The 27809-nt window shown below is 43.0% G+C and overlaps 1 protein-coding gene across 1 annotated transcript in view; it reads right to left on the reverse strand.

Annotated features, from left to right (window-relative positions):
* Window positions 1-4055, reverse strand: part of LOC126278946 (ATP-binding cassette subfamily G member 4-like) — a 443572-nt gene extending 439517 nt beyond the window's left edge. The window contains exon 1 of the mRNA XM_049979224.1: window positions 3566-4055. Coding sequence (XP_049835181.1) covers window positions 3566-3860 — 295 coding nt within the window. The 5' untranslated portion in view covers window positions 3861-4055. The remainder of the gene's footprint in view (window positions 1-3565) is intronic.
* Window positions 4056-27809: the final 23754 nt, after the last annotated feature.

The following is a 27809-nucleotide window of genomic DNA, read 5'->3' on the forward strand; positions in this document are numbered from 1 at the left end:
ACAGGTTGTTCAGGAATACTTTCTGAGTACTTTGGTGAAAGAGAACCACAGTCTTTGGCGGTTCGCTACGGAGCAACAAAATAATTTTGATTTATTCGATTTGGTACCGAAATCACCCTGGGTTTTGTGTAAATATCGTCATAAGAGAGAATGCTTCGCAACAGTGAAGAAGCATGTACTATTCAATAAGCAAACGTACAACGCGCAGCACAGTGTAATGCAAGAACCATCAGACTCAAAAGTACTCTGACACGATTCTCATCGGTGCGTCACTGTACCGATTTCCTGTTGCAATCAGTGAACTCCGTACCCGAGGTACAGATCGGCCAACTCTTTCATCAGTAACCCTATGTATCGCTACACAACTAATATTGCCGGACAACAGAACCATCAGTAACGAATACAGACCTGAGGGGAACGAGGTAAAAAGCATTTCTTTCGTCAGCGACAAATACCGAGAGTGTATGGAAACAAGATACATAACCCATAATTTCGACATCTGCACTATTGTGCACCATAGAGATACAAAAATAATTAGGACAAGAAACCGAAGGAAACGCAGTAACCGTCACCGGAGACCGCGGGTCACTTATACCAAGGCAATCCTGAACAACTTCTGAAACTCTGTCGACGGAGCTCTGGTTCACCCTGTGCAGTATCGTCTAGCCAGCCACACCACCGAGGTCACCAACTTAGATGGTCTCGCGGTATTGTTGCTGCCCCCTAAAGCAGATATACAAGGTCCGAGTCCTACCTAAGCGCTAACGTGGATTTAACTGTGAAGACAATGTGTATGTTCTATATAGACAAATGGATCAAATGCTATAAATATGAACAAATTTTTGTTGGTGAAGAATATGTGCTCGAAATTTTGGAATCTAGGTTGAAAATGCATTGGATCTAAACACGTCTTATTTCGAAACCTCTCTGAATGGATCATGTACAATTATAGAAAAATGACATCTGTTATCACCAGCTAGCTTAGTTGAAGAGACGAACAGACAGGTCACAATGGAGTATATCCTAGAACGGTGGGTCCAGGGCCACGTCAGAGCGTTATCTTCGAACACGTTTAGATGTTAGTCAGTACTCTCAAAAATGTGTAGCATATAACCGAAGTCAGCACTTAAATAAAAAATAATGCTACTATTTATGCAACGATAAAAACAAAAAATGTTTAGTGAACGAAAAACATATATTGAAGTTCTTGTTTTTGATAGCCTTTCCTCATGTTCTATTAACTCTCGGCCAGAGAATCGCAGTATAAATGGATAATCACTTTCATAAGATCTGACAAGTGGAATCAGAAGTCTTATAGATTTTTCAGATAATAATGAATTCTCGTTGCCAATCTTTGACCAAAACGTTGTCGTGCAGTTTCATCAAAATCATTGGGTTATCTTCACAGAGATATATAAATTGTACTTATTTTAGGATTTTACTGTCAGAAAATACATTGAAGCGACAAAACGTTTTGACCACTTGCTTATCATCGTGTTGGTCGACTTCAGGAATGCAATACGATAGAGATTTTCGTGAGATGAATTTGGTGGGAACTTATTGTTAGTGGGTTTCCGGAAGTTAGTGGCACGAGATGTCTAGATCACGCAATTACTGTAAAATGCGAGCCGGTTGTGTGGGGACGAGGAGCTGGTGCCCGTTAACCTGATAGACGTGTTCCATCGGGTTCAGATCGGGCATACCTGGAGGACAAGACATCAGCGAGAGTTCATTCTCTTCAAACCGCTGTAGCACGATTCCGGCATTATGACATGGGTTGTTATCCTCCTGGATCTCCATCTCTGTCAGGGTAGTCATCAAACATGAAATGCAGTTGACGGGCAATAATGTTCACGTAGTCCATAGCAGTTATCGTGTATTTCATTACTACCATAGTTCCCATGGGAATCCAGGTGAATGTCTGCAATAGCATAATACTGTCTGCACCAACTTCCGTCCGTGGCGAGGTGCATGCTTCGAGGAACTGTTTGCCTGGATGCCAGTGTACCCGGGACAAGATATTTTAGTTAAGTTTCTAAACCGAAGTTTACTAACGTATAATGTAAGTTTCAGTGTTCCATAAACTAAAAAATGAACAATGAAAATCTTTGTTCTTAGATGAAGTTAGTCAGAATTTGTTATCAGTTCTAAATTCTACAAGCAACTCCTGATTTGGAAAATATCGATGAACTACCTCGAAAATGTTGGTGGAGTTGGGGTTCATCCTATACATGTAGAAGAAGATATTTTTTTACATTTAAATTTTACAGTAATGGTCTCTTTTATAGTGTACACGAATAGACCACTTTCTGCTAAATATAGCTACACATTTTACAAACGGTTTCAGCGATACAGCTTACTCCCGTGTTTATGTAGTATGCTTGGTTTGATTTATAATTCCTACCACTTAGCAAGCCCTAATAGCGGCAGTATCGGTTCCAGACGACATCCATGCAGGCAGGAGTGCAGGGTTTACCAGTTGAGCGAGACCAGTGACTTTTTTACAATTTTATTAGGTCTACACCATTTTTCAATAGATAGTAGTAGCGGAAAGTGGTGATGTAGGTGGGAGATCGTAAATGTGGAAGTAGGCTTAGATATTTGTAAACGGAACGCTATAAAATATCAGTTGGTTTCTTATTGCATCATAAATACTATTCTCGATTGAATATGTCGACTTACGATCGCAGTTCTCGTCATTTAGAGGAAGTTTTAATTTTATGCTTTAACACGAAGGAATCTGCGGCTGAGACTCACAAAATGCTGGGTGAGACATGTGGTGGGGCGCCTAATCGTGAAGGAACGTGCTGGCAGTAGTTTCAGCACTTCTAGAACGGTGATTTTGATGTGGAAAACCGGCGTGGTGATGGAGCAGAGAAGGTCCTTGAAATTACTGAAACCGAGGGAAATGATCACAGGAGATCGTTAACGAAAGAAGTTGGTGCATTTGAGCCGAGCAAATGATCACAACACTGTAATGGACATGAAAAGGTTCATCAAGTCCACACCTTTCACGCTCTCATGGAAGCTCAGGTGAATGTCTTAATTAGCATTATACTCCCCCCACCAGCTTGCGTCCGTGGTGAGGAGTATGTTTCGAGGAGCTGTTCGCCTGGGTGACAGACTACCTGGAGAAATAACTACGCTAAACTTCAGCTTCAGCATGACAATGCTCGAACGCACGTCGCAAAACCGACCAAAATATACGTGTAAACGTTGAAATGGGGGGTCCTACGCCACCCGCCGTATTCTCCAGACATTGCTCCACCTGACTACGGCGTTTTGAGATCAGTTTCATACAGCCTTGCTGATCAGCACTGCCGGTCATATGAACAAGTCCAAAATTGGATAGATTCATGGATGTCCTAAAAAGACACCCAGTTTTTCAACTGCGCGGTTGGTATGCTCCCCTAAAAATGGGAGAAAGTAGTGGCCAGCGGTTTCCAATAATTTGAATCGTAGATTTTTTGTAAGTTTTTAACTATAAAGCCTCGAACTTCGAGAAAAAACGACAGATCAGAGGCGTAGACCTAGTATAATAGGTACTGTTAACTATGCTACTGACCTTTTCTGCTGATGGGAACGGAGTAGGAGAGGTCCTGGAACTCGATGTCCACCGGCGGCCGTTCGGGCAAATACGACAGCGTGCGAGTCGTGGACAGTGGTAGTAGCATCCCTGTGCTAGGGTCCGTAATGACAGATCCATCTTTCACTCTCGCGCTAGAGTCCGGTGCGATGGCTGTCCCAGCCACTGTACACTGAGATACGTCCATTGCGACGGCTGTCCTCTCGTCCAGCGCGCACTGTGCTTCGGTGCTGGCAGCTCCGGCTTTGCACTCGAGTCCCGACCTGGCGTCCATGCTGAGAGCTGAGTTCCGCAGGCGGGCGCTTTGACCACTGTGCAGTGTTACCGTGAGCCGGCGCGGCGCCGCGTCTACTGGCGGAGGCAGCACGCGGGCCACCGCCGCTATCGCCCCCCCCCCCCCTCACCCTCCCACTCTCTATGGCTTCCGCTACTCTCTCTCTCTCCCTCTCTCTCGCCGTCCGTCGCCTGTCCAGAGCTGCGTTCCTCTCCACCCGCTCCTCACCACTCCGCGTGGGCAGCAACACGTGACGGCAGCTGCCGTCACGGTTGCCGTAGCGACGTCATGTGATAGCGAAACCAGAGCGTGCGCTGCGAGTGAGCTCTTGTCAGCTGCTTGGAAGCGTGCTACCTGCCGGCTTCATGTACATGTACATCGACGTACCCCGGAGTTTCTCTACATTCTGTCGCGGAGGCTACTTTGCACCTACGCTTGCCATCCCTTTCTTGCTCCACTTGCAGAGGGAGTGAGGGAGAAAGACGAGTCAACCGAACCTACCGATACCGGACGTCGGCTATGCGCCGGGACGAAATGGTCTTGTGGACAAACGGAAAGGGAACTAAACACCAACAACATATGTTTTTCGTATATTATATCCGTGAAATGTATTAGATTGGCGCGTAAATTCGTAGCGTCTTTATTTTGCATGTTGGTATTCCAGTTGCTATGGGTTTATTTATGGATTGTCATTTTTTATTTGTAGTTCCCCATGAACCATGGACCTTGCCGTTGGTGAGCAGGATTGTTTATCTCAGCGAAACGGATAGCAGTACCGTTGGTGCAATCACAACGGAGGGGTATCTGTTGAGAGGCCAGACAAACGTGTGATTCCTGAAGAGGGCAGCACCCTTTTCAGTAGTGCAGGGGCAACAGTCTGTATCATTGAAGTGGCCATGTAACATCACCCAAAACAGTATTGCTGTGCTGGTGCTGCGAACGTTTGAGAGCAGGGGGAAACTACAGCTGTAATTTTTTCCTGAGGGCATGCAGCTATACTGTATGGTTAAATGATGATGGCGTCCTCTTGGGTAAAATAGTCCGGAGTTCCCCATTCTGATCTCCGGATGGGGACTACTCAGGAGGACGTCGTTATCAGGAGAAACAAAACTGGCGTTCTACGGATCGGAGCGTGGAATGTGAGACCCCTTAAACGTGCAGGTAAGTTAGAAAACTTAAAAAGGAAAATGGATGTGTGAAAACTAGATATAGTGGGAATTAGTGACGTTTGGTGAGAGGAGAACTAAGTCTTCTGGTCAGGTGAATATAAGGCTATAAATACAAAGTCAAATAGCAGTAATGCAGAAGTAGGTTTACTAATGATTGAAAATGAAAGGAACACGGATAGGCTACCACGAACAGTACAGCAAACGCATTATTGTAACCAAGATCGACACGAAGCACACGCCTACCACAGTAATACAATTTTATATGCCAACTAGCTCCGCGGATGATGAAGAGATTGAAGACATCAATGATGAGATAAAGTAAATTATTCAGGTAGTTAAGGGAGACGAATGTCTAATTGTAATGGGGTACTGGAATTCGATAGCAAGAAAAGGAAGAGAAGCAAAAGGAATAGGTGAATATGGACTGGGGATAAGGAATGAAACAGGAAGTCGCATGGTAGAATTTTTCACAGAGCATAACTTAATCATAGCTAACACTTGGTTTAACAACCATGAAAGAAGGCTGTACTTGTGGAAGACACCTGGACACACTAGAAGGTTGCAGACTGATTATATAATAGTAAGACAGACATTTAGGAACCAGGTTTTAAAATATAAGGCATTTCCAGGGGAAGATGTGGACCCTGACTACAATTTATTGGTAATGAACTGTAGATTAAAACTGAAGAAACTGCAAAAAGGTAGGAATTTAAGGACATGGGACCAGGATAAACTGAGAGAACAAGGCAGCATAGGATCAAATAAGTAGAAAGACAAGGACTAATACAAATCCTTGGGTAACACAAGAGATAATGAAATTAATTCATAAAAGGAGAAAATATAAAAATGCAGTAAATGAAGCAGGCGAAAAGGAATACAAACGTCTCAAAAATGAGATTGACAGAAAGTGTAAAATGGCTAAGCAGGATGAGCTAAAGGACAAATGTAGGGATGTAGAAGCATAATGAAACTAGGGGTAAGGTAGATGCCACCTACAGGAAAATTAAGGAGACTTTTGGAGAAAACAGAACCACCTGATTGAAAATCAAGAGCTCAAAGGGAAAACCAGTCCCCAACAAAGAAAGGAAAGCAGGAAGTTGGAAGGAGTATACAGATGGTCTACACAAGGGCAATGTTACGGGAATGGAAGAGGACAGATGAAGATGAGATGGGAGATGTGATACTGCGTGACGAATTTGACAGAGCACTGAAAGACTAAGTCGAAACAAGGCCCCGGGAGTAGACAACATTCCACTAGAATTACTGATAGCCTTGGGCGAGCCAGCCATAACAAAACTCTTGGATCTTGTGAGCAAGATGTATGACACAGGCGAAATACGCTCAGACATAAAAAATTATACACTTACAATAATATCATTTGAAAGAAACCAGGTGCTGCAGGTGTGAGAATTACCGAACCATCAAGTAGTAAGTCATGGTTGCAAAATACTAACACTAATTCTATCAGACGACTGGAAAAACTGGTAGAAGCCGACCTCGGGGAACATCATTTTGGATTCTGAAGAAATCTAGGAACATTCGAGGCAGTGCTGAACCTGTGACTTATCTTAGCAGTAAGGTTAAGGAGAGACAAACCTACATTTATAGCATTTGTAGGCTTAGAGAAAGAGTTTCACAATGTTGTCTGGAATACTCTTTCAAATTCTGAACGTGGCAGAGGTAAAATACAGGGAGCGAAAAGCTATTTATAATTTGTGCAGAAACCAGATGGCAGTTATAAGAGTCGAAGGTCACGAAAGGGAAGCAGTGCTTGGGAAGGGTGGGACACAGGCTTGTACTCTATCCCCGATGTTATTCAGTCTGTATATTGAGCAAACAGTAAAGCAAAGAAAAGAAAATTTTGGAGTAGATTTTTTATTTAGGCAGCAAAATAACTGATGATGGTCGAATTAGAGGTTATATAAAATGTAGACTGGCCATGACAAGGAAAGCATTTCTGAAGAAGAGAAACTTGTTAACATCGAGTATAGATTTAAGTGCCAGGAAGCCTTTTATGAAAGTATTTGGATGAAGTGTGGCCATTTATGGAAGTGAAACATCGACGATAAATAGTTTAGATAAGAAGAGAATAGAAGCTTTTGAAATGTTGTGGTACAGAAGAATGCTGATGATTAGATGGGTAGATCACGTTACTAATGAGGAGGTACTGAGTAGAACTGTAGAGAAGAGAAATTTGTGGAACAACTCGACTAGGAAAAGGGATGGGTTGATAGGACACGTTCTGAGGCATCAAGGGATCACCAGTGTAATATTGGACGGAAACGTAGAGGGTAAAAATTGTAGAGGGAGACCAAGAGAAGAATAAAGTAAGCAGATTCAGATGGGTGTAGGTTGCAGTAGTTATTCGGAGATGAAGAGGCTTGTACAGAATAGGACAGCAAGGACAGCCGCATCGAACCATTTGGACTTAACACATCAACAACAACAAGTTCACTGTTGCCGTTTGAGTTTACATGTTGTCATTTTGTCAATAGGAGATAGAAAGCGGAGCCGTGGACGTTAGCAAATGGAATGCCAAGTTGGGAAATGTGAACTTATCCGACTTATTTTTCCGTTTTAGTTCAGTAGTGGGGTGACAGCAGCGGAGGCAGCCATCTATGAGGATAACATCATCAGACAGAACACGTCAAGACAATGGTTTTCCCATTTTATGGAGGATGGTTGTGACATTAGGAACTCTCCACGTTCAGGAAGACTTTCGGGGTTTGAAGAAGGTCGTTTAAACGCGTTAATCCACAATGATCAGTGTACTCGAGGACTGGCAGATGTGATGAATTGTGGTCATTCCATTATCGTGGGACACTTGCATGCAATGGGGAAGGTTAAAAATCGGGTGCATAGGTACACCATGCTCTAAGCCAAAATCACAAAAATCAGCAAGTGGCCATATGTGCATCTCTGCTTGCTCATCATCAGTTGGTCATCAATTAGTTCGTGAACAACACCGACCATTCCTATCACGTATGGTTACTGGTGACAAGATATGGTGTCTTTATCCAACCATAAGAAAAAGAAAGGGGTGGCTTAGCCCAAACGAAGCAGAAACTCCCCATACAAAGACCTGCACCCATCCACAAAAGATAATGTTATGCGTCTCGTGTAACAATGACACTGTGGTGTACTGGGAATGGCTTGTCCGAGGTGTAAGCATCACTGCTGACGTTTATTGACTTGTAGACGCAGTCCAAGAACAACGACAGGGAAGACTACGTGAAGTGATGCTGCTCCACGGGAACTCCCGCCTGCGTTCTGGAAGACTGACAAAAACCCCAACAGGATTTGCGTTGGGAAGTGATTCCATGCCCTGATCTTGCGCCTGAAATTTTCACCTTTCCCGCTCTATATCGATGAAGCTCCAAGGAATTTTGTTTATGGATGAAAATGTTCTCCGAACACCGCTTGATTTCTACAGTCGCGGAATCAAGAAGTTACTTCCGCGTTGGCAAGCTGTTGTAAATATTGAAGAAGAAGAATTGTCAACAGCGCTAGAAAAACCCATATCCTCAAAAAAAAATAAAAAAAATAAAAAAAATTAAAAAAAGATTAAAATTAAAAAAAGAAACCAAAACAAAAATGTATTAAACATCGCATTAATATTTCGTTGCACTTATTTAAAACATGTCTCTGTTATTCTTAAACAACTTCCGCAATTATCAATAATAACAGGCAACTCTTGCCATTGATCGTGATGAAGAACGTTCTATTAAGTGCAAAATAACATCAAGGATTATATAGATGTTTTTATATTTTTGCATGTAAACTGTACTAGCATCGAAAGTAACTGCTTTGATTGAACAAAAGCACAGAAGTTACGCGATCATCTGATTTTTATGAAATGCAAAATGCAGTGGACTAACACTGAATGAGGTGCAGCTCTAATTATCTGCAAAAAAACATAAAAGAAAACAAAGAAATAGAGTGAGGTCTTCGGTTCCCACTTTCTCTACTTTTTCTCTCACAAAATGATTCACGTTTATTTCCCTACCAATGTTACCAATACTAACGGCAATGCCTCCCGTCGGATAGACCGTTCGCCTGGGGCAAGTCTTTCGAGTTGACGCCACTTCGGCAACTTGCGTGTCGATGGGGATGAAATGATCTTCGTAAGGACAATATAACACCCAATACCTAAGCGGAGAAAATCTCCGACCCAGCCGGGAATCGAACCCGAGCCTTTAGATATGACATTCCGTCGCGATGAAAACTTTTTTTTATCTCATTTTGTACTGTATTGTTTGTTGAATTTGATCGAGGCGGACGTCCGATGACACCCGTTCAGGTTCTTCGTTAACCCGTTCACTCAGTATTTTTTTTTTTTTTTTTGTACTACAAAGGATAGCTAACCCTTTGACCGAACACGCTGAGCTACCGTGCCTGCAGCACTCAGCTACCAGAGGCGGACAATACAACCGGCAACGCTGGTAGCATTACCAGTCACTACGTCATTGGTTCAAATGGTTCAAATGGCTCTGAGCACTATGGGACTTAACATCTATGGTCATCAGTCCCCTAGAACTTAGAACTACTTAAACCTAACTAACCTAAGGACATCACACAACACCCAGCCATCACGAGGCAGAGGAAATCCCTGACCCCTCCGGGAATCGAACCAGGGAACCCGGGCGTGGGAAGCGAGAACGCTACCGCACGACCACGAGATGCGGGCACTACGTCATTAATGTACTGTACCAAAACCATTGAACCGTTGTTTTGGTAGAGCGCAACTCTATTCCAGGCACATTATCTGCGTCTGTCTTTAATTTATTTTCGTATGACATTTTTATCTACCTTTCTTTTCATAATTTTAACCTAATTTTCCTTCACGTAGTTTGGGCGTGAATAGCTGTAATCTCCAATACATCTTAAACAACCCATTTTACTTTCACACTTGTTTATAACAATAGGAATATAGAGTCATTATGAATTTTATTTGCATCTTTTAAGTCATTGTGTATGCAATGACAACGAAGATATTTGACGCCACTTACTAAATGCAAACACAGCGCTGCCCTGCAAATGGATGCTTCAGTAAGAGAACGCTACACTAGCAGCAGTGAGCCGTCCAGATATTTTTCGTTAAGTCTGTGGAGTCCATACGCAACGTTACCCATGTCCGTCAAGTGAAGGTGGGCCATTTCTTTTACTCTTCTCTGTTTTGCTGAGGCAACTTTCTTCTTATTTAAAAAATAACAGTTACTGAAACAGAAAAGTCAATAAATTGTTTTGTAATTTAGAAGGAAATAAAAACAGAAGATAGGAGTATCATGAGAACAGATAAAATTATTTACATAGCGCGGATGTTGCCTATATTCGATTTCGATGAGCCGTTCGTGGTCGTCATTTTGATGTTGTTACAGGTCAAAGGCAACCGGTGGTGTAGAAGGCTAGAGTTAACCTGAGACGACTGCTGTGAACGTCTGTATGTAGTGGCGTAACTGTGCCATGGCAACCGACGCAAGCTCCATTTTCGTAGGAGGCCTGCTTTTATGACGGGCGAGGTTTGAAGGGAAGAAGAAAAAGGGGAGAGTGAGGACGAAGTAGGAGAGTGAAGGATGACAAGTAGCAGCAGTAGTAGTGTGGAGACAAGAAAACAAAAAAGAAGAAAAAGAAGAAAGAGAAGAAGAGCTCTAAAATGAGAGTGAGGACGAGGTGTGTGAAAGGAAATGGTGAAGGAACTCGGACTGGCCTTCGTTAGGCAACAATTTTATAGCACCAACTTGTCCCTCCTTCAGATAAGCTTGTTTTTCTTGTTTTCGGTTGCTGTTCTAGCTGTGCTAACTGAACCACGCAACGGAAGTGTAGAAAGCATATTTTCCATTTGTTGTTTTGTTTTTGCAACTTTGCATTGGGCGGCAATAAAATAATGAAAACTGAATCGTGATGTTGATGCAACCAGTGTGACGTTGGACTGTGTGTTGTTCCGTGTTTGTATTGAAATATACAGAAGAAACGAAGATTAGAGTTTAACGTCCCGTCGACAGCGCACTCACAAGAGACAGAGCACAGGTTCGGATTACGGAGGGATAGAGGAATAAATAGGGAGTGCCCTTCTTAAAGACAAAAATGGTTCAAATGGCTCTGAGCACTATGGGACTCAACTTCTGAGGTCATCAGTCTCCTAGAACTTAGAACTACTTAAACCTAACTAACCTAAGGACATCACACACATCCATGCCCGAGGCAGGAATCGAACCTGCGACCGTAGCGGTCTCGCGGTTCCATACTGTAGCGCCTAGAACAGCACGGCCACTCCGGCCAGCTCTTAAAGACACCATCTCGGCATTTACCTGGAGCGATTTAGGGGAATCACCACGAGAAGCCTGTATGTGGATGGTCGGAGGAGGGTTCTGAACTGTATTCTTCAAGAATCGGTATTCAGTCTCTTAACCAATGAGACATCTCGGTCAGTGTGTAGCTTACAAAATAGGATTATTGAAATGTGTGCCTTTTCCTTCTTTTTTATGTCTGAATATATCAATAAAGGAATAAATGTCCTAATCTTTAATTACTTATCTAACTTATCGTAAATTACAGTGGCTGATGTGGCTTCTCAATAACTATATAAAAGAAAAATCATCGCGTTTCAGATCTGTTCTTCAAGTGGCAAATGTGAACATCATGAGTTTTAATTAACGATCGACACTAGTATTACGCAAAAAAGGGCTGTAACAGATGAGTCTTCTGCAGTTCTGAGTGAAGCCTTATGGGCTCAAAAATGCGGCATCGCGTGCGTTCATTACCTTGTCGGTGTTTAGGCAGCGTCAGGGCGACAGCGGTCGGCGCACCAGCCATCCAGCTCACCGTCTCGGAACTAACTCTTTCTAACTTCTCGTTACTACAATTTACCGAAGTTGGTTTAAAAAACTATCTGGCTGTGTTTTCATCTGACCAATCAGGGTCTCAATGTTAACCTTAAGCTCCGCCTACAAAAATTCTGTCTATCCAATGAGAAACGTTATACTTTTCGTGGTGGGGCAATGTTTTTAAAGTTTGCAACGTAACAGAGACGGTAAAAAGTCTCACGCTAAAACCTGCAGCTGGTGTGGTCCTTTTAGTGTTATCGTAAGATCTATACTGTTCTTCTGGAGGGCTCTATATTTTAACAGGGGCTTGGGGGTGGTCCTTGACGTACCTGAGACGCGAAAAAGTCTCACGCTGAAACTTGCTGGTGGTAGTGGCCCTTTTTGTGTTATCGTAAGATCTATACTGTTTTTGTGGAGGGCTCTAGCTTTTAACATGGGCTGGGGGGTGGTCCTTGACGTACCTGAGACGCGAAAAAGTCTCACGCTAAAACGTGCGGGTGGTAGTCGTACAGGTAGGCTGGCGGCGTGGGTGTCCTGACCGTCCCTTATCGTAGGGCCTTCTAGCTTAACACGGTTCTGCTCTCGGCTTCTGTTCTCGTTTCTCCCCTCGGAACTGCGTCGGTCTCTCGGTGGGAAGGTACGTCATGCATTTAGGCATTCTTGTGTTAGTCTGTGGTATTCCATTTGCTCACTTGTTACTCGTATTACTTTGGTTAATTTAATGAGACGATTTATTCGGAGCTATGTGACATACTACTGGATTTGCTTATCATGTCAGGGTGTTCATGGAAGGTGTTGGATTTGCCTGACACCTTACAATGTCTTCCTGTAATGCCATCTGGTGGAGATCCCAGACGCTCAAGAAGTTCTCAAGAATGGGTCGCACAAGCATTCTGTCCGTCGTCTTCTTTACATGTGCACTTTAGTTTCCGAGAGCTCGCACCATACACCGTGGTCGGCCTGTGCCCTTCTGTAAACCTGTCCTCGTTCTATTTCAAGCAGTTTTGCAGCGTTACGCCCAGATATTTAATCGTCGTGACTGAGCCAAGCAGCATACCATCAATACTCATTAAAATATTAAAGGAATGTTTTTCTTACCAATCCTATTAATGTTCTGTCTAGATTCAAAGTAAGCTGCTCCTAACTATACAAACTGAAATAATGTCAGTGTCATTCTGAACCCCGTTAGAGTCAATCGATGACGTTTTCCCGAATACAACAGTTTTCCAGGAAATAGGTTTCTGCCCACTCTATTTGACAGATGATTTACATGAGCTCTTCTCACGTTTCCATGGGGCGTTGCTAATGTTGCCTGGGTGTTTGATAGAGTAGGTTCTGTGACTTATAAAGTCTTTGCATCGTTAACACATCTCAGAACCTATATAACAAGCTCGGGAAAGAAACAGACTATGGAGGTATATCCTTAACCCACGAACATGGGATGGCTCCGTTAACATACAGAAATGTTTCTGTCTGCTTTACATGTGTCTTACGACAGGTTTCAGCTGGGGGCTCTCCATCGTTTCCTATTCTGAGCATACTCCTTTATCTGTTTGTATGTTCGTACTCTTCTAACATTGCCCATAATTGCAGTTCTCTTATCCCCCCTTCCCCCTCTTTCTCTTTCTGAGATTCCTTCCACTTTTCCCTCGATAATTAATTGTTGCAGGCAATTCGTGCTCAGAATATATATCAGCCAAGATTTATTCCTCTTTCTGATCGCATCCAATAATCTTCTTTCTTCCCTGTTTTCTTCAGTGTTTCTTCATTCTTATACTCACTTCACCTTAAGGATTATTTTTCAAAACTTTCTAAATGTCTTTCTTCTTTCTTTTTAAATATCCATCATTCACTCCTGTATCACACAACACTCCCGATATATCGTTTAGGAAATCTGTTCCTCAGTTTCGTTGGAATTCTCGTAGATGTCAGCAAGTGCTTTATCTTTTCAAATGCTCTCTTTCCCTTAGATACTCCCCACCTCATAAAATGTTCCAACTACAGAAATAATTTTGCTTGTTCTTTCGTTTTTCTGTCTAAGGTTATGTTAATTTGAGCATCCTCCTTGCTTAATCTCATTACTTTTGTTTTTAAAATATCTATCTTCATTCCATGCTCCCTTTCTCGCAATATCCTTCAACATCTTCCACAGTTCCTCTTCTGATTCCGACAGCACTGCTTGATGACAGGATGCCTCTCGCGTCCTCTGTGGCCTTACCTGCTGGTTTTTCTCCATATATCTTGGACAGTTTCAGTGACAGCATCTTTGCCTTGCATCCTTCCCCAACGCTCAGCTCTTCTGTCTCATCAGTGCCTGCTTCCCTACTAGAAGGTCTTAAGTAGACCTCGAGGCCACATTCCTGTGCCACAAATTCTGTTTTTTCCCTCAGTTAAGTTATTGAATTTGGACCTAAGACTTCAGTGCCCAAAGCTTGCTTTTCCTGGAGCTCCTGAATCGCTTTTTGCAATTCCCATTTCAGTACTTTAAGACCTCGGTCCTTTTCACTCTGTTGCCCTTCGTCTTCCAAAACTAGTCTGGTGTTATCCACCTGTGAACTGTATATTTTTTCCACATAATCCATGCAAACTTTCTTCTGCACTTCTACACATACTGCTGTGTTCTTCCTCTGTTTATTTAACACCACCTTAGCGCCCCCTGCTTCGCTCTCGTAGACTGTACAGTTCGCACAGGTCTCTCTCTCTCTTTTTATTTTTAATTGAATATTTATGATGTTCACAAATTGCAATACCTAAACTTTTCCGAATGTACTTCTGACCAAATCCGATTATGGTAGCTGGAGCCCAAGATTTTTTTAAATTCATACCTTTTGCGTTCTTGTGGTAATATTTCCATAAAAACTTTCATCCCATAACACATATTTCTTTATATCTAACCGAGAAATGAAATACCACTTTTCATAGATTTAGCGTGAATAATTTTTTAATATAGGGAAACAGTCTTAAATACTCATCCTCTATTTCATCCCCTTAGGAATTGAATTTCTAAAAACAGTGAAACACGTATTTTTTTATTTATTTCTAACATAGAAGCCAAGTACAAATTATCATAGATTTAGCTTGAAAATTCTAATGTAATGAAATACTTGCATAAAACATTTCACCCTCGTATTTCCAAAAACAGTGAAATGCGATTTTTTTTATTTCTAACAAAGAAGCCAAATATAAATTTTCATAGCTTTAGCTCCAAAACTGCTTGCATAATGAAATATTTCCGTAAAAACTCTCATCCCCTATTTCATCCCCATAGGGGTTAGACTTTCATTAATGTTGAAACATGTATTTCTTTATTTCTGACCGTGTAATCAATTTTCGTAGGTCTAGCATCACCATTGCCTTAATAGCGACATATTTTCAAGTAAAAACTTTCATCCCCTATTTTGTCCCGGTAGGGAGGGACTGTCGAAAATTCTCATCTTAGACGACGACTACAGCATAAGATCATAAACTTCTGCATATTTCTTGTTTCTGTCGTTTGGACTAGACGACGATGAGACAGTGAGTGAGTGACTCACTCAGTTGAGACATTGCCTTTTATATACGGAGGTTGCTTGTCTGCTTATTTTCTTTACTTTTCTTCTTGTTGAGGATTTCACTTTTCTGTACAGTTTCTTGAATTGTCCTTTTTCTTCCAAGTCTTCTATTCCCTCACATTCTTTCCTCCTAGCCTTGTCAATTAACTTACTTAGTTCTTTGTTTACTTTTCTGTGCTGTCTTCTGAATTATTTCTTTATTTCCTGCCTTCATCCACGTTATCCAACGTACTTCCTGCTATTAACACTTTCTTATTTGTTATTTTCTCCTGTCCAATTTTTGTCTTTAATCCTTCCAACATTGTATTTCAAACAGCATTCCACGCTTCAGCATCTTCTGTACTTCTCCTTATATGTTCCAACTCATTTTCGACATAGTGACAGTGCACTTTTTAAAGTTCTCATTCTTCAACTTCCCAAAATACCATTTCTTTATCTGTTGTCGTCTCTTAATATACTTTAATCTTGTCCCAATAGCTGCAACGAGTAAATTATGATTTGTATCGATGTCTGCACCTGGGAAGATTTTTGCTATCTTACTGCTACTTAACTTCTAGTTGTTTATCACCAAGTCTGTTTGATAACTGGCATTATCACTTGGAGCTTTCCACGTATGAATTACGACAAATCAAATCATTATTTGTCATCCATAAAAGGCTTTTATGATCAGTCTCAATCAAAAAGGACTATGAGCTAAAGTTGCTTTTAACCGCTTAAAGTGTGGTTGACAGACCTGCCTGCTTTTCCGTTTCTAGTAAACAGCCAGTAATAGGTGTATGGTGTACACAAGCGTTCTGTACAGGACAATCTCCTTTGTAGGTGCACCTCGCTTTCCGAGAACTCTCTCAATAAATCGAAGTCGGCCATTTGCCTTCCATAAAACCACCCGTTTGTGCTCGCTCCGTTAATACTATTTTTGAACTTTTACCTAACAGCATTAACACCCTTCTTATTGTTGTTCATTCCCTTCTGAGTAACAATCCTCTAATGCTTGGAACAGTGTAGCACCATCACGACACACATACACATCCACTTCCTTAGCTTAGCGGCGTGCACGTTTCATAACGAAGGACGCAGTCCCCGTAAATATCGACATAACTGAAAAGTTCCTTACTCAGAATTTCATAACCATACGTTGAGTAAGGCGACAGAGAGTTGGAAGTATGACCGGAAGTCTTCGAAAAAGTAGGTAGCTCGCCCTCTGCCAACCAGGCAGCCATGGCTGCACTCCTTATGATGCGTGGCGGAGGCTACTTGGGTACACTCTTGGGGAGAGGGGAAAAGGGGGACCGTTGTATTATGGTCTCCCGTGCGAATCTGTCGTCCACTGCTATCTCTTGTGACATCACTAAGGGGCCCCGGTGGCTATCCAACCACTGCTCTGAGCACTATGGGACTCAACTGCTGTGGTCATCAGTCCCCTAGAACTTAGAACTACTTAAACCTAACTAACCTTAGGACATCACACACATCCATGCCCGAGGCAGGATTCGAACCTGCGACCGTAGCGGTCGCGCGGTTCCAGAATGTAGCGCCTAGAACCGCTCGGCCACTTCGGCCGGCAGATATATTATGTATAGCCGTTACCCGGAAGACGGATAAAAAATGGATAAATTAAATATTTTCAATGCAAGGATACGTTTTGGACATTTCGTCCCTGATAATTACACGTGGATTTAGAAAAATAATGTCGATTCTGCTTCTATGCAAGACACGTAAACTGATCATTATCCTTCTGCAGAAAATACATGTTTGGGAGATAACAATGAGAATACCTTAAGAGATTGTAGCAGTGCAGGAAAAAAGGGAAGGAATTTATTTCTTACTTACGTAAAACTGACATTTAACCGTTTCATAATTAGTTCTCTCGTTTTTATCCTTTCGTGTGTGTGCTTCGTGATCATTAAATACGTCGTTTTTGCACATGTTATTGACAATATATTATGAGAGTTGGTAACTACGTCCTTACGATTTAATTGTAGTCGTCACAAAAAGAGAGTAACGATTGGGTATGAGATCGGTACCAAAGAAATGCCTTAAAAAGAATATATTCGTTAACAGTGGTAATTATCGCTTATGTTTACCAACTATTTTTATTTACGGCTATTGCAGTTTTGAACATTCCTCATTTTCGAACGAATATGACAAACGCAACTGATATACAGCGTGATTACAATTAAAGTTAAACTTTCAAAACGCTGTAGAAATAACACCACTGGTCAGACTGACGTCAAATTGCAACAAAATATTGTCGGAGAAGGGGATAAACGTATGGTAGATAAAAATAGTGTGGTAATTGATCACTAGATGGTGCTGTATGTGTCAGAATACGTAAATGAAAACACCTGTTATGCGCACGACCCACTGAAGCTGGTACAAACACACCGGTTGCACGGCTTTTCCCGCTTTCGCGTCTGAGACGTTCGCCGTGACTGTCTCAATGCAGGATCGCGCTCTGCTTGTTAAGCTGTATTACAAGAGTGATGACTGTGCCCATGTCGCTCTGCAGAAGTGCCGGACACTGAAGGGTTTGAAAAAGGCGTTGGTCCGAAGACTGCCGTGGGTCTGGACAAAATGATTCGAAAAGACGTGTTCTTTTGGTGTGCAACCTGGTAGAGGGAGAAAACTAATTGGTTCGACGTCAGTGGAAGCAGTGGTCACAGCAGTGCAGGAGGAGACGATTAGTGGTGTGCAATCGTGTAGTGCGCGGAGAATTGCTCGAACTTTGGACATACCCATAAGCATGGTGTGTAAAATCCTACGAAACATCCTTCTTTGCTATCAATTCAAAATTACCCATGTGCAGGTTTTGCTTCCTGTTGACCTGCAAGCAAGAGAGACCTCTGCTTTAGAATTTCTTGTCCACAGCTCCTGGCCCGCAGTTCGTTGTCGTGCGGTAGCGTTCTCGCTTATCACGCCCGGGTTCCCGGGTTCGATTCCCGGCGGGGTCAGGGATTTTCTCTGACTGGTGATGACTGGGTGTTGTGTGATGTCCTTAGGTTAGTTAGGTTTAAGTAGTTCTAAGTTCTAGGGCTCAAATGGCTCTGAGAACTATGGGACTCAACTGCTGTGGTTATCAGTCCCCTAGAACTTAGAACTACTTAAACCTAACTAACCTAAGGACATCACACACATCCATGCCCGAGGCAGGATTTGAACCAGCGACCGTAGCAGTCGCACGGTTCCGGACAGCGCGCCTAGTACCGCGAGACTAAGTTCTAGGGGACTGATGACCATAGATGTTAAGTCCCATAGTGCTCAGAGCCATTTGAACCATTTTTAGAATTTCTTGCTCGCATGGAAGTGGACAATGATTGGCCGTGGAAGATTTTGTGGAGAGACGAAGTCCACTTCCATCTGACAGGATATGTCAATACACAGAATTGTCGAGTATGGGCAACGTAAAATCCACACACAAATCAACCAGTAACACTTCGTCCTGAAACGGTCACTGTGTGGTGCGGGTTTACGGCTTCATTTATCATAGGGCCATATTTTTCTCGAAGAGACATGTGCTTCAGGTCCTGTTACCTGTACCGTCACTGGTAAGCGCTATGAGCGTCTTTTGCGCAATCACGTCATTCCAGCTCTCCAACAGCTTAAATGTGTTGATGGGCTAATTTTTATGCAAGATGGCGCACCTCTGCACATTGCAGATCCAGTTAAGCAGCTGCTGAAGCGCCATTTTAGAAATGGTAGAATTATCAGCGTCATTTTCCTACAGCCTGGCCGTCCATATCACCTGATCTTAATCCGCGTGACTTCTGGCTGTGGGGCTACCTGAAAGATGTTGTGTTCAGTGTTCCGATTGCAAACTTAGCTACACTGAAGGCACACATTCTGAACGTGACCCCGGAGACACTTCGATCAGTTATGGAATATGCTGTTTCTTGATTTCAACTTGTTACATAAAATGGTGGAGAGCATATTGAACTTGTTTTGCGCCAGTAAAAGGAAATTAATAATCGGATTTGATTTTGATTCATGCTTTTTATGCGGTTTTTGGCCTCAGGACAATTAATAACCGATTTTTCCCTTTAGATGTGATGTGACCTTGTAGTGGATGGGCTTACGTAACTAACCGTATTACACCTGTACACCGGTGCACACTGGGTAGTGCAGTTTAACTTCCAACGTACACCTCAGGCATTGTTGTACGATTCATTTGTAATTTGTAGTCGACCACTATTAAGTTATGATGCTTACAGCGCCATCTATTGCTACATTTTGTAACTATTTACTTTCTTGTACTATACGTCCCCCCCCCCCCCCCCCCCCCTGTCTCCGATAGTATTTCATTGCAGTTTGACGTCGTTCTGACCAGTGGTGTTATTTGTACAGTGGTATGAAAGTTTAATTAGTATCACCCTGTATATTCGAAATTATATTCTCCCGTCAAATTAGCTTTCGAAAACTGTCCCTGTTTTTAAATTGAGGCGGTATGTACTTCTCAGGGAAGTCTTCTCATATTACGAACATCTTCAGCTTGTCGTTTAGTAGTTCATTAAAAATAACTTCGTTTTCTTCAGCAGATATTTAACAGCTTGCGCAGTGCAACTATTCTCACATTTTGTCGTACACTTCCAGTAATATTCACGTTTGTCTCTTGAACACAATTGAAACATTTGTTTATGTGTTAATTAATACACTCCTGAAATTGAAATAAGAACACCGTGAATTCATTGTCCCAGGAAGGGGAAACTTTATTGACGCATTCCTGGGGTCAGATACATCACATGATCACATTGACAGAACCACAGGCACATAGACACAGGCAACAGAGCATGCACAATGTCGGCACTAGTACAGTGTATATCCACCTTTCGCAGCAATGCAGGCTGCTATTCTCCCATGGAGACGATCGTAGAGATGCTGGATGCAGTCCTGTGGAACGGCTTGCCATGCCATTTCCACCTGGCGCCTCAGTTGGACCAGCGTTCGTGCTGGATGTGCAGACCACGTGAGACGACGCTTCATCCAGTCCCATACATGCTCAATGGGGGACAGATCCGGAGATCTTGCTGGCCAGGGTAATTGACTTACACCTTCTAGAGCACGTTGGGTGGCACGGGATACATGCGGACGTGCATTGTCCTGTTGGAACAGCAAGTTCCCTTGCCGGTCTAGGAATGGTAGAACGATGGGTTCGATGACGGTTTGGATGTACCGTGCACTATTCAGTGTCCCCTCGACGATCACCAGAGGTGTACGGCCAGTGTAGGAGATCGCTCCCCACACCATGATGCCGGGTGTTGGCCCTGTGTGCCTGGGTCGTATGCAGTCCTCATTGTAGCGCTCACCTGCACGGCGCCAAACACGCATACGACCATCATTGGCACCAAGGCAGAAGCGACTCTCATCGCTGAAGACGACACGTCTCCATTCGTCCCTCCATTCACGCCTGTCGCGACACCACTGGAGGCGGGCTGCACGATGTTGGGGCGTGAGCGGAAGACGGCCTAACGGTGTGCGGGACCGTAGCCCAGCTTCATGGAGACGGTTGCGAATGGTCCTCGCCGATACCCCAGGAACAACAGTGTCCCTAATTTGCTGGGAAGTGGCGGTGCGGTCCCCTACGGCACTGCGTAGGATCCTACTGTCTTGGCGTGCATCCGTGCGTCGCTGCGGTCCGGTCCCAGGTCGACGGGCACGTGCACCTTCCGCCGACCACTGGCGACAACATAGATGTACTGTGGAGACCTCACGCCCCACGTGTTGAGCAATTCGGCGGTACGTCCACCCGGCCTCCCGCATGCCCACTATACGCCCTCGCTCAAAGTCCGTCAACTGCACATACGGTTCAGGTCCACGCTGTCGCGGCATGATACCAGTGTTAAAGACTGCGATGGAGCTCCGTATGCCACGGCAAACTGGCTGACACTGATGGCGGCGGTGCACAAATGCTGCGCAGCTAGCGCCATTCGACGGCCAACACCGCGGTTCCTGGTGTGTCCGCTGTGCCGTGCGTGTGATCATTGCTTGTACAGCCCTCTCGCAGTGTCTGGAGCAAGTATGGTGGGTCTGACACACCGGTGTCAATGTGTTCTTTTTTCCATTTCCAGGAGTGTAGTTTTGTGTGTTGAACCAGGTAGGTGACATGTGCTTCTTTCGAATAGGGGTTTCATGGTTAGGATTCGTTTGTGTCGGAGTGCACGTCACGTAACTTGGGTGGCCGGAGACTTCTGCGTAGGCAGCAGTTAGTAGTATTGTGTGTGTGTGTGTGTGGGGGGGGGGGGGGGGTATTTGTTGCAGTACAGCCAGACTGCGCTTTAGCTGCGCTCCATTCGGCGGTGGACCAACTGTCTGTCCATTGAGACTACAGACTGTCGTCCAGTGAAATTACATGCGAATACAAGAAAGATGAAGCCTTTGTGAAGAAGGCCACGTCATCAAATGATAGGCCTTTAAAATACGGGGCTGTATATAATTTGTAACGTACAAAAATAAGAACGCATGGTAATAGGATGAACAATGAGAACAATAACAGACAGTTCTCAATCGTTTGACGTTTCCATCGATTAGTGCAAGAAAATACCGGGATGAGTGATTGGAGAAAGCGCGGCGCATTAACTTACTTTTCCCGTTCGAACTCGGAAAACACGTTAATCTTGTGATGGACTGAAAAAATAACATTTTAAAAGGTCACGAAAAGAAACGTAGCGACAAATGCATATTTACTGACACGTCGTGGACCATCTGTGACTTTTGTCCAACCTCAAACAATATCCTCAGACATAAAGAATAGATCCATGTCCAAGCCATTCACTATTACCACAGTGAATAGCCACTCATAGGACTGGAGGCGCTGAGGAAGATTTTGTGGTTTTAATGCATGAGCAACAGACACTCGATAGGGATGCATGTACAGATCCAGCTGGAATACGTGTGCCCATTATCGACGTGATACGCTGGTCTCTTGCAGCAAACGTCGAGTTGATTTGGTAGGACTCCGAAGCATTCTCTGGTGAACTGCAGCCACTTTTTCTGGTGCGTGGGCACGTTTCGGTGTGTTTTTTGACTTGTTCAAAAGAGGTTCTATCTGATGCCATTTTCGGACTAATCTTTGCATGGACTATTCGCTGGCACTTTGACACGATTTAACTTCCCAGCAAACAACTGACGACACCGTTACCACGACTTTGCTGTCACATAGCTTTCCACAACGAGCACCCGCTGTTCCACTGTCAAAAATACCATCGTCCCCTTTGCATTGCTCCACTCACACTGACAAAGCCCGCACTACGCTCTAAACCGGTGTGTATTGCATGTCGGACGAACACGTGGTGCACGGGATGTGGTCATATGCATACATTCACGTCCAGTCGAATTCACTCGTCCAAGCCACTTTTATTTGCTCCACCCTATATTTGCACATATGAAATTTATACCTGCCATTTCATCGAATGATTTAAGCAAACGTCTTTTCGGCACACAACTGAAAGCATCTTACTTTAGAAAAAATGACAAAGGTCTGTTATACATGAAAAGGCATAATTGAAAAGATAGACAGCTCACTCATAGCAGTTCATTTATAATTGTTGTCTCGATATTGTTTCTTTTGTACATAGTTACCATGTATTATCACAGATAATATGAAAACATGTTTCCACACGCTGTTTGTTGGGGCTGTAGCGGAGAAAGTAACGACAGATTTCAGTAATCTCTCTGACACAAATTTTCCAATGAGATATTAGAATATTTATTCACTGATATATCATGTGGAAAGAACGAATAATTACCTTTCAAACTTGAGGACAGCAGTCTGACTACCAAAAATACAAACGAAATTTCAAATGTCTTTACTGCTAGGAGCCAGACAACAAATAAGTCAAAACAAAATCGAGAGTGTTACTGTTGAGGAAGACAAATTTAAACAAAGCCCATAACGAAACTACATAAGGAATTATAATCTTTTTATAATTCCGTCACCAGCCAAGCAAACTCTTTAGTTGTACGATATATTTTTAAATGTGGTAATAAGCAGTACTGACGCAGTTAGCGCAAAACATCGTCTTCACCGTCGTTGTCTGACTCAGACGAATCAGAACTCATCATCATCATCATTTAAGACTGATTATGCCTTTCAGCGTTCAGTCTGGAGCATAGCCCACTTATAAAATTCCTCCATGTTCCCCTATTCAGTGCTAACATTGGTGCCTCTTCTGATGTTAAACCTATTACTTCAAAATCATTCTTAACCGAATCCAGGTACCTACTCCTTGGTCTGCCCCGACTCCTCCTACCCTCTACTGCTGAACCCATGAGTCTCTTGGGTAACCTTGATTCTCCCATGCCTGTAACATGACCCCACCATCTAAGCCTGTTCGCCCGGACTGCTACATCTATAGAGTTCATTCCCACTTTTTCTTTGATTTCCTCATTGTGGACACCCTCCTGCCATTGTTCTCATCTACTAGTACCTGCAATCATCCTAACTACTTTCATATCCGTAACCTCAACCTTGTTGATAAGGTAACATGAATACACCCAACTTTCGCTCCCATACAGCAAAGTTAGTCGAAAGATTGAACGGTGCACAGATAACTTAGTCTTGGTACTGACTTCCTTGTTGCAGAGCGCTCACTGCATTAGTTTTGCTACACCTTGCTTCCAGTTCTTTCATTATGTTGCCATCCTGTGTGAATATGCATCCTAAGTACTTGAAACCGTCCACCTGTTCTAACTTCGTTCCTCCTATTTGGCACTCAATACGTTTATATTTCTTTCCCACTGACATTACTTCCGTTTTGGAGATGCTAATCTTCATACCATAGTCCTTACGTTTCTGGTCTAGCTCTGAAATATTACTTTGCAAACTTTCAATCGAATCTGCCATCACAACTAAGTCATCCGCGTATGCAAGACTGCTTAATTTGTGTTCACATATCTTAATCTCACCCAGCCAGTCTATTGTTTTCAACATATTTTCCATAAATAATATGAACAACAGTGGAGACAGGTTGCAACCTTGTCTTACCCTTGAAACTACTCTGAACCATGAACTCAATTTACCGTCAACTCTGATTGCTGCCTGACTATCCACGTAAAGACCTTTAATTGCTTGCAAAAGTTTGCCTCCTATTCCATAATTTCGTAGAACAGACAATAACTTCCTCCTAGGAACCCAGTCATATGCCTTTTCTAGATCTATAAAACGTAGATACAATTCCCTGTTCCACTCATAACACTTCTCCATTATTTGCCGTAAGCTAAAGATCTGGTCCTGACAACCTCTAAGAGGCCTAAACCCACACTGATTTTCATTCAAAGTTGTGGGTAAAATCTACTCAGGTATTGTTGAAAGGAAAGTGCGAGTATTAGTTGAGGACAGATTGGATGAAAATCAGTGTAGGTTTAGGCGTCTTAGAGGTTGTCAGGACCAGATCTTTAGCTTACGGCAAATTATGGAGAAGTGTTATGAGTGGAACAGGGAATTGTATCTATGCATTATAGATCTATAAAAGGCATATGACCGGGTCCCTAGGAGGAAGTTATTGTCTGTTCTACGAGATTATGGAATAGGAGGCAAACTTTTGCAAGCAATTAAAGGTCTTTACGTGGATAGTCAGGCAGCATTTAGAGTGAACTGTGAAGATTAATTACGAAAGGCGCCATCATTGGGTCTCTGATTAAAATCTTTCATAATATCTGACGCAGTTTGCCCATGCAGGGATGGTTACGTTGTTCATTGCTTCACGTGTGAGTCTTTCGACGTCAGCAATCCGGAGGGTTCTATTTGTTTCCGCGGTATGAGCTTTAACTTGTGCCAACACCAGCTCACTAGGATAGTAGAAGCACTGATATGGTCCTAACCTGATTACTCGATGGCCATGCTGTCTTGCAAGTTTATCTATCTGGTAAATGTGGTATTTAGACTTCTATGCATTTACGCGACGTGTCACTCTGCTCTGATTTGTGACGCAGTGTGAGGAATTCCATTAGATGACAACCATGAAATAATTTCACCCTTTCTCTCATTTGAAGTAGGAGCCTTATTCACTTTCATCGAGTGCACGCATTCATTGCCCATAACAATAACAAAATTCTCCGCCAGGCACGGAAGTAGCTGTTGTACAAGCCACCGTCTGAGGACGACGTAAGTCATTTCAGAATGGTACTAATCTGAATGTTTTGACTTTGATGTTTTAAATATTAACTTACTTTCTGGTACGAAGTCTGTCTCTTGCAGAACCAGCGTGAAGAACAATAAGGTGTCACCCTTTACACACAGGAACCTTCACGGCCCCAAAATCGTCAGTTGTCTTCCAGCATCCTGAACATGAATTAAGCTGGTTCATGTACGTTTCATCAAGATAATAAATACGTGATTTTCCGACTTGTTTTATCTCTTGCATTGTTTTCAAGAACACAGTTCTTGGTGTTACGGTGTCACTTCCCTCCAAGAGTAGTTTTCTTTCGTCATAGAGTTTTCTGTGTTTAAATCCAATTTCCTTAATATTCGAAGCATGGTAGATTTGTCGCCATTGAAACTGTCGGCTTCTTTCATTTATGAATATAGTTTATCTGCCGTAGTATATTCACCTTCGCTATAGATGTCAAATATTTTGGAACGTAATACATTCTTGCTGAAATTGTCGACCTCACTTATGAATTTCTTTCGATTTCGGCGCATACATGGCGACTTAAAAATAGGTGATCCGTTCTCTTCAGGAGATGTGTTGGCATCAGTCGTGAACCCTTGAACGATTCTCAACTCAATACCGCATGCCTCAACTGTTCGTTCTTGGCACTTGGCATCACTAGGAGACGGTTCGTGATCAGGCATGGATGGCGCTTCCACCACCCGTTTAAAGAACTGATACATGCGAAACACTATTCGTCTTGACCGGTTGTGTAACACTGTGAGATTTGCTTTTTCCACTCGTACTGATCGGATTGCCTCGAAATAACTTTTGAAAGAACACTACACAGAATGTTAAAACCACTCATAAACTAAACCCCCACAGTACGAAATGAACTCGGGCGCTTGCTACGCCTGACTGGCTGCTATTGGGTTGGCATCTAGACATCACCCATAAAGGTACGTGGCGTGCACTCATGTCAGGCAGTTTCTTCTATGTGGGTGGCAATATGTGATTAGGGAGTATGCAGGCATTTTCCACAGTGCTGAAAAATGACGATTAGGCTTTCTGTATGGTAGTTGTATATTCCTCTTACATTTATTTTATTCAAGTGATGAGTAAGTTCTTTAATTGCTGCAAATAATTTGTTTCTTGCACAAGTAGTTTGAATAAAAACGCTTTCAGTCGCAATTTTTTTCGTGTTTTATTCAATTACACAATGCATTTCGGAGACTGTGGATCTATCTTCAGATGCAAATCGTCTTAATACATAATTTACATTTACTCTTGAATGAGGTGAAATGCATTTTCCTGTTATGAGAAACTTAGATGATAGGAAACCTAAAGCGTAGGAAACCTAAAACCTAGGACACCTAATATTTAATTTCCCCATTACAGGAAAGGTGTTGAGTTTGTGGACGAATGAGGATAAGATATCCTGACCTTCTGTCCAGATTATAAATATGTCGTCAATGAACCTGAACAAGACCAGAGGTTTGGGATTTTGCGAAGCTAGGAATGTTTCCTGACTTGATCGTCCTCCCAGCAGACAAAGGTTCCACCACTGTTGTGATGAACTTGAGTGAGAGGGTCTGCCAGTTGTCTAAGACCTCCATTTCAAGCTCTGTCAAAGTGACCACATCCCAGACGTGCACCATAACCTCCAATCCTTGCTGAAATCCTTAGGCCTTTCCCAGAACCACTCCCCTGCATTCATCTCCCTACTCACCCCAACAACAACTTGCACATCCATCTTCTACCTGCTCCCCAAAATCCACAAACCTAATAATCCTGGGGCCCCATTGTGGCTAGTTACAGTGTCCCCACCTAAAGAATCTCGGCCTTTGTTGATCAACATCTGCAATTAGTTCTTCAAAACCTAGCCTCCCACATTAAAGATATCAATCACCTCCTGCACTGGCTCTCCGCCATCCCCACACATTTATCTCTTGGATCCCTACTTCTCACTGCTGATGCAGCCTCCTTGTACACCGATATCTCTCATGGCCATGGCACTACATTTCCCAGCGCCCTGCAATTACAGACCAACCACTTCATTCCTTGTACACCTAACTAACTACATCCTAACTCATAGCTACTTCACCTTTGAAGTAGAGGTATACAAAATAAATTCATGTCACAGCCATGACACCTGCACAGCAAAACTCCTATGCCATCCTCTTGATGGCCCACCCATAGGAAACATTCCTAGCTTCCCAAAATCCCAAACCCCTGGTCAAGTTCAGATTTATTTATGTCATCTTTATAACCTGGACCCAAGGCCAGGACACCTCACCCTCATTTCTCCACGACCTTAACACCT

The sequence above is a fragment of the Schistocerca gregaria genome, chromosome 6, assembly GCF_023897955.1.
Source record: "Schistocerca gregaria isolate iqSchGreg1 chromosome 6, iqSchGreg1.2, whole genome shotgun sequence".
In the NCBI taxonomy this organism is placed as follows: Eukaryota; Metazoa; Arthropoda; class Insecta; order Orthoptera; family Acrididae; genus Schistocerca; species Schistocerca gregaria.